The 8,526-nt window shown below is 38.5% G+C and overlaps 1 protein-coding gene across 2 annotated transcripts in view; it reads left to right on the top strand.

Annotated features, from left to right (window-relative positions):
- The window catches only part of LOC102891996 (histone-lysine N-methyltransferase SETDB2), a 96,718-nt gene that overhangs the window by 71,594 nt on the left and 16,598 nt on the right, over positions 1-8,526 (top strand). For both annotated transcript variants that reach the window (XM_025044758.1, XM_006909017.3), the window contains one exon: positions 3,443-3,573. In XM_025044758.1, coding sequence (XP_024900526.1) covers positions 3,443-3,573 — 131 coding nt within the window. The remainder of the gene's footprint in view (positions 1-3,442; positions 3,574-8,526) is intronic.

Below are 8,526 nucleotides of genomic sequence, written 5' to 3'. Positions count from 1 at the left end.
CCCCTACCCCCCAGCTGGGAAGGGAGATTGCTAACCTGTTACCCTAGTGGGTCCATTACTAGACTTCCTCTATGAAAGGCCCTTCATGGCTTAACAAGCGACACAGCAAATACAAGTACCCAGAGCCTGGACCAGCACCACAGTAAGGTTCATGATCTGAGACAAACATTTATTTAGCCCTTACAAGTCGGCAGCATGTATGTGGGCAGTTTCTGCACAGCCTGATGTGTTCTGAGAGGGGTCCGCACAGGGCACTCAGGGAGCAGGCACCTCATCACAGTTGGGGCTCAGGAATCCTTCCTAGTTGGGTGAAAGTGAAGGTGAGGGAGGAGGAATTCCTGTGAGAGGGAGCAAGATGTGCCAAAGTGTGGGAGGCAAGAATGACATGGCTCGTAGCTGTAGCCTATGGCTCTCCATTCTCTTTATTGTCTTCATGGAATTCCATAGGCTGTGCCGGAAGGCATGAAACCATTCCCTGTTGCTGGATAATGGGTTGATTCCGGTTTTTCACTTTAACCATTAATGCCGCAGTAAACATCTTTGTACAAAATCCTTGTGTACTTGTTTGAGTGTTGCCGTAGAGCATATTTTCCAGAAAGGGAATGGCTGAATCAAAGAGAATTCCCTTTAAAATTTTTGAAACATGCCACAAACTCTTCCCCCAGAAAGGTTGTACCACCTTATACTTCTATACATGGTGGATGAAGAGCACTTTTCCTAGTTCTTGACTTAAATGAGTATCACAAACTTATTAATTTTTGCCAGTCAAAAGAAGGTTTTGTCTTGCCGACCACTACAGAGGCTGAACATTATTTCTCTTCAGGCCTCCCCCAGCCTCCCAGCTCGCCCGGCTCTCGCAGTTCTCTAGCGACCCCTTTACAGTTAGAGGCGCCACCTGGTCCCATGGTCTAGCGTTGCGTCACTCTCCTCCAAACGCCCTGGACTCCCTCTGCCTACTGCCCACACCACCGCTCCCTTACCAACCTAGCAAAGCCCCAGCTCTCATGAAACACATCTGTGTGCTGTCTGCATAAGCTGAGTAGCACCCACATGTGAACAGTTGGGAACGACTGGAGAAAACCCCAAAAATGTGTTGACTAACCTTAGATTCATGGCCACACACCTCAGATGGACCCTCAATACTTCACCCTCCACCCTCCACATTCACTGTTTCATGTGCTCTCATCTCTCTTTAAAACTTCTCCCCACTTCAGCTTCCTATCGCCAAATTAATGACTACACCTGATTTTTTTAAAATAGACTTTATTTTTTAGAGCAGTTTTAGGTTCACAGAAAAATGGAGGGGAAGGTACAGAGATCTCCCATATGTCCCCCACCCCCACACACGCACGGTCTCTCCACCATTAACATCCCCCACCAGAGGGTACATTCAGTACAAAGTAATGAACCCACATAGACACCCAAGGCTCACAGTTTACATTACAGTTGATTCTTAGTGCTGTACATTTCTTTGCCTTATTTTTACTGAGAAAATAGAAGCCATTAGATAGGAGCTCCTACTATTCAAACCACCACCCACCCACCCCTGTCCCACTGCCAGCCTTCCTCCTGTCAAAGCTAACCGTCCTCCTGGACTTTCGAGCCAGCCCCCTCCCCTTCTTAAGGACTAGGTCCCTGCGTTTCCCTCCATCCTCTTCACATCAGTGTTTCCCCCTTTCTATTAGATTATTCCCTCTAGCATGTAACATGATCAATTGATCATGTCATCTTTAAAAATCTCTCCATTATATACATAAATACTGGTAAATTACAATGTCATTCTTCTGTCCGTAGTTGACCTTTTAGCAGTATTCATCGCCGTTGTTGGTGCCCTGCGTCTTGAAGCACACTTTCTTCTTTGACCTCCTGGACGCACTCTGTTAGCTTATCTCTTACCTTCTGGCTGCTGCTTCCCAGGTGCCTTAGGTGTTTTTCCCCCTCTGCTCAACCTCTAAAGTTTGGAGTGCCCAGTGTTCTGTCCTGGGCTCCTTCCTCAATCTGAACAGCCTTCCTGCATGACCCCATCCAGTTCTCATGGCTTTAATATATTTATGCCAGTGACTCTATATCTCTCCTGCTGGAAAGCTTGATGTGGGGAGAATCCACCCAGAGCTTCTTGTCTTATGCCACAAGAAAGAATTCAAGGACACAACAAACAGCAAGCAGGAAAGCACAAGTTTTATTAAAGTGAAAGTACACACTTAAGAGAAAAGTGCAGGCAACTCTGAGAGCAAGTAGCCCTGAACTGTCTGGATCACAGGCTTTGTTTTTTGGGGATGGTGGGTAGAGACATGGTACTTGCAATGTAGGCGACATTACAATGATATTATGATTAGCCAAAGCTGAACAAAGGACAAGGGAAAGACTCTGGAGCCTTATCAGGGAAAGGGGTGGGGGTGCAGTGTTCCAATCTATCCATCCTGCCTCCCGTTCTTGGCTTGCTTCTCATGCCACCTGGAGGGGATGGTGTAGCCTTGGGCCATCTATCCTGTCTCCTGTCTCATGTTTCGTGGCCTTGGCTTGTTTCTCATGCTGGAGTCTCATGCTGACTTGGAATCCAAACAAGGAGAGTGTTGAGTAAGGGACTAAGGAAAAATTCCAGAGCTGCATCCAGGAGGGGAAGGGAAATTTCCCTAGGCTAACTGTCCTACCTTATCCCCAGCCCCGACGACCAACCTGACGTATCGACATGGATATCTAATAGGATCTCATGTTAAAATGGCCAAAAAGGAACACAGTTCTAATCCCTACAAACATGTATATACACTCCCTCGAAACCTATTCACTCCTTGCCTCAGTAAACAGCACATCATCTATCATCATCATCTACTCACCAACCTCCCAGCCCAGCATCAAGGCCATCAGTGCCACACTACAGACTGGGTGTCCTTCACTTCTTGTGTATCACTGATCCATCATAGAGAAGTTACTGGTCTCCCTCACTGGACAGTTGCTGGACACCACTGATAGTTGTCCTGCTCTCTCCTGCCCATCCCTTCCCCAGCCCATTCTCTACACAGCAGCCAGAATAGTGTCTTAAAATAGTATTCAGTTTGTGCTCCCCTTGCACAAGGCATTGTCATCTGTAAACTAGAGATGACATACCTCTTAGTGGCACAGCTGAGTTGCCCTTGCCACAGGCTCGATGTCCCTAACAGAACCCCATGCCTAGAGCTGGGCAATTTTGAGATCTCTTTTAAAAAGAGAGAAGATTAAAAAAATTTTTTAAAAGAGTTTTCTGCTTTTAATCAAATCATTACAAAACAATCCATGATAAGCATTCTAGTTAGCTGAGAGGCCAAATGTAAGTACCTGATGTTTGTAGCTGAGGACATTAGGACTGCCAACTTAAAAATAATATTTAATAACATGTTTAACTTTTAAATTTTAACAAAGATTATGAAAAACTTGTGCTTACTCAGCAAAATCTGTTCTTCTGCAGAAATGCACATATTGTCGTAAAGGAGGAGCCACTGTGGGATGCGATGAAAAATCTTGTAACAAGAATTACCACTTTTTCTGTGCCAAGAATGACCGCGCAGTTCTACAGAGTGGATCTGAAGGAATTTATAAGTATTTAATAAACAGTTTTAAAGCCATATTTGGGAGACTGGAGTAAGGAATAGTTAGATTAAGGCAAGGAGATTTTTAAGCTAATTTTATGCAAATGGTTTCCAAGTAAGAACTTGGTTTGGAGATGCCCTTTTGGGAATCAGACTCCACTACACCTTCTCTAAATGTTACTGTAGGAAGAAAATAAGCAGGGTTGGTTTGGGTTTCTTTGTAATCTTCCTGCATCCTTCTTTTCCTGGTATGAAAAAGCATCGGTTGTCATAATGACGTGAGTGACCTAATGGGTAGCCACGAGACTGGGAACCATTTCACTGTGCTCTTTTCTACAAACAAGAAAGGAGCCTTGCTTGTTAGCCACAGCCCATAGTTTATCCATCCAGTCTGCTGAATAAATGAATGTCTTTTCCCATCACTATCACCACCATCTTACCTAGAAATAGCTTCTAAAAATGATAGAGAAACAATGCAGCAAATATTGTAATCAGTCATTAAGTCCTTAAAAAAACTTTTGTTTGTCTTGCCCTTCGGCTTTTAAATTTTGCTTTATGTCTTTAGATAATTCTTTAATGTGAATTTTGATCTAGTAAAGCATATTTCAAGTCCAATAGAATTATATTTGTTTTATCTGAGAAGAAACTTGAGCTTCCTTCTGATGAAAGGTTTTAGTTCAGTTAAATAATTATACAGTTTAGTCGGAAAAACTCAGTAAGGCAGTTGTTAACTGAATTGATTCAGGTCATGCTAAGTTAACTCTTGTTTTGTGTGTAGACACAGTCTAAAATATGTCACACACAGTTGAAGAAAAAATCCGTCTTAAAAACAGTTTTGACCTATTTAAAGTTATGAAATGGAATGAAAAAGAGAATGATGGTCTGAAGTTGAAGAGCCAGGCAGACGTTTCTCACTTCTTTAGGGCATATCTATAAATGCTGATTGACATTTAAATTTCAGTGAAATACATATTTTTTTTTCAATTTTAATATTCTGACTAATATGATACTATAATGAGAATATTATTTTTAATATGATTTTTATAAAATATGTCATATTCCTAAATGATATTTTAAAATTCCATACAGAGGATAGATGTTTTCTTTCCTGTGGGCACATATCTCCAATTTTATCAAAGTGTTCCAGCATTACTTTAGTTTATTAATTTAGCTAATAACAGCTTACTTTATACCAGGAATACTTCCAAATACTTTATGAGTTTTAATTTATTTAAGCCTTATAACAGCCCAGTAAGGTAGATACTATTATCCCCACTTTCCAGATGAGGAAACTGAGGCCCTGAGAGACATAGTAATTTATACCAGGCCACATCGCTGGTAAGTGGCAGAGCTGAGCTTCAGGGCTCTGGAGCCCTTGCTCTTCAGCACCAAAGCCTCTTTAAGCCTAGGAGCCATATGTCCTAAAACGATATGGGCAAGCTTACTATTAAAAGAAGTTTGTTAAATAATTTTAAATCTGATTCAGAGCAAGTTCCCCAGGTATTTTGTTGCTTGAGACCAGAAAAGAATTATGTAAATATGTTAATTTTGTATTGTACTTCTTTTTATATTTGATTTGCTGGGAAACTTATGGCTTGTAATATTCTCAGTTTCACTTTTTTATCGAAGTATCATTGACATGCAACATTATATTAGTTTCAGGTATACAACATAATGATTTGGCATATGTATACATTGTAAAGTGATCACCATCTGTCACCATACCATTACACAATTTTTTTTCTTGTGATGCGAACTTTTACAATTTACTTTCTTAGCAGCTTTCAAATTTGTAAGACAATATTATTGACTGTAGTCACAATGCTGTACATTATATCCTCGTGACTTATTTATTCTAAAACCGAAGTTTGTACCTTTGATCCCCTTCATCCATTTCACCCACATCCTAACTCACCTACTCTCTGGCAACCACCACCAATAATAATCTGTTCTCTGAATCTATGTGATTGGCTTTGTTTTGGTTCTTTTTTTTTTTTTTTTTAGATTCCACGTATAAGTAAAATCGTACCATATTTGTCTTTCTCTCTCTGACTTATTTCACTTAGCATGATACTCTCAATAGCCATCCATGTTGTTGTGAATGGCAAGATTTCATTCTTTTTTTATGGTAATGTAGTATTCCAGTGCGTGCATGTCTCTGTCTATGCGCGTGCATGTGTGTGCACCACATCTTTATTCATTCATTAGTAGTTGTTTTCATTTCTTGATTATTGTAAAGAAAGCTGCAATGAACATTCTTTTTGAATTAGTGTTTTTGTTTTCTTCAGATTAGTACCCAGAGTGGATTATATGGTAGTTCTATTTTTAATTTTTTGAGGAACCTCTATACTATTTTCCACAGTGGCTGCACCAATTTACATTCCCACCAACAGCGTACAAGGTTTCCCTTTCTCCACATCCTCACCAACACTTATTATTTCTTGTCTTTTTGATAATAGCCTCCTAACAGGTGTGAGATGATATCTCATTGTGGTTTTGATGTTCATTTCTCTGATGATTAGTGATATTGAGCATTTTTTCATGTGCCTGTTGGCCATCTGTATGTCTTCTTGGGAAAGATTCTCTGCTCATTTTTTAATCAGATTGTTTGGAGTTTTTTGTCATTGAATTGAGTTCTTTATATATTTTAGATATTAACCCCTTATCATATGATTTGCAAATACCTTCTCCCTTTCAGTAGGTTGCCTTTTCCTTTGTTGATAGTTTCCTTCACTGTACAAAAGCTTTTTAGTTTAATGTAGTCCCATTTGCTTATTTTTGCTTTCGTTACCCTTGCCTTTGGAGTCAGGTCCATAAAAACATCCCTAAGACCAGTGTCAAGGAACTTAATGCCTATGTTTTCTAATAGGACTTTTATGGTTTCAGGTCTTACATTCAAGTCTTTAATCCATTTTGAGTTCATTTTTCTGTATACTGTAAGACAGTGGTCCAGTTTCATCCATTTGCACATGGCTATTTAGTTTTCCCAGCACCATTTATTGAAGAGATTATCCTTTTCTCCATTGTACATTCTTGCCTCCTTTGTCATAAATTCATTGACCATATATGCTTGGGTTTGTTCCTGGGCTATTATGTTCCATCGATCTATGTGTTTGTTGTTATGCCACTACCATACTGCTTTGATTACTGTAGCCTTGTAGTATAATTTGATATCTGGTAGTGTGATACCTCCAGTTTGTTCTTTTTTCTCAAGATTGCTTTGGCTATTTGATATCTTTTGTGATTTCATACAAATTTTAGGATTATTTGTACTATTTCTATGAAAATTTTATTGGAATTTTGATAGAGATTACATTGACTCTATAGATTGCTTTGGGTAATATGGGTATTGTAACAATATTAATCTTGCCAAATCATTAGCATGGAATATCTTGTTTATGCCTTCTTCACTTTCTTTCATCAGTGTCTCATAGTTTTAAGTGTACAGGTCTTTCACTTCCTTGGTTAAATTTATTTCTAGATATTTTATTCTTTTTGATGCAATTCTGAATGGGATTATTTTCTTCAATTCTCTTTCTGATAGTTCATTGTTAGTATATAAAAACAAATTTTTTACATTGATTTTGTACCTTGCAACTTTGCTGAATTCATTTATTCTAACTTTTTTGATTGTGGAATCTTGAGGATTTTCTATATATATAAAATTATGTCAGTGACTGTTCTACTTCTTCCTTTCCAATTTGGATGCCTTTTTTTTTTAATTATTTTTTTAATTTTTTTGGTCTATTTCCTCTGGCTAGGACTTTCAATTCTATGTTGAATAAAAGTAGCAAAAGTGAGCATCCTTGTCTTGTTTCTCATCTTGAAGGAAAAGCTTTCAGCTTTTTGCCATTGAGTATGATGTTAGCTGAGGGTTTATTATATATGGCCTTTACTATGTTGAGGTACATTCTGTCTATATCCGCTTGGTTGAGAGTTTTTATCATAAATGGATGTTAAATTTTGTCAGATGCTTTTTCTGCATCTTTTGAGATGGTCATGTGATTTTTTGTTCTCCATTTTGTTAATGTGGTGTATCATGTTGATTGATTTGTGGATGATGAACCATCCCTGCATCCTTGGAATAAATCATACTTGATTATGGTGTATGATCCTTTTAATGTATTGTTGAATTCAGTTTTTGAGTTAATTTTGGTGTGTGGTGATAGACAACAGTCTAGTTTCATTCTTTTGCAAATGGCTTTCCAGTTTTCCCTGCACTTTTTATTGAAGAGGCTTTCCTTTCTCCACAGTATGTTTTTGGCTTTTTTGTCGAAATTATTTGCCCATGTAAATACTGATTTACTTGTGGACTCTCAATTCTGTTCCACTGGCCATGTGGCTGTTTTTCTGCCAATAATATGCCATTTTGATTACTGTCGCTTTATAGTATAATTTGAAGTCGGGCAGTGATGCCTCCAGCCTCGTTCTTTTTCTCAGAATGGCTTTGGCAATTCAGGGTCTTTTCTCAGAATAGCTTTGGCAATTTGAGGTCTTCCATACAAATCTGATGATTTTTTGTTCAATTTTTTAAAAAATTGCCATTGGGGTTTTGATGGCGTTTGCTTAAATCTGTATAATGCTTTAGGTAATAGGGTCATTTTAACTATGTTGATTCTTTCAATCCAAGAACACAGAATAGCTTTCCATTTCTTTGTATCTTCTGCAATTTCTTTTAATAGGGTCTCAGAGCTTTCATTGTATAGGTCCTTCACATGTTTTGTTAAATTTATTCCTAGGTATTTTATTCTTTTTGCTGCAATTGCAAAGGAATTATTTTTTTCCACTACTTTTTCTGACACTTCATTATTAGAGTATAGGAACGCTATGGATTTTTGAACGTTGATTTTGTATCCAGAAACTTTACTGTATTTGCTTATTGTTTCCAGTAGTGTTCTTGTGGAGTCTTTAGGATTTTCTATATAGAAAATCATGTCATCCACAGTGACAATTTGACTTCTTC

The sequence above is a fragment of the Pteropus alecto genome, unplaced genomic scaffold, assembly GCF_000325575.1.
Source record: "Pteropus alecto unplaced genomic scaffold, ASM32557v1 scaffold413, whole genome shotgun sequence".
NCBI classification, from domain to species: domain Eukaryota; kingdom Metazoa; phylum Chordata; class Mammalia; order Chiroptera; family Pteropodidae; genus Pteropus; species Pteropus alecto.
This window is presented reverse-complemented; position numbering and strand designations above follow the sequence as displayed.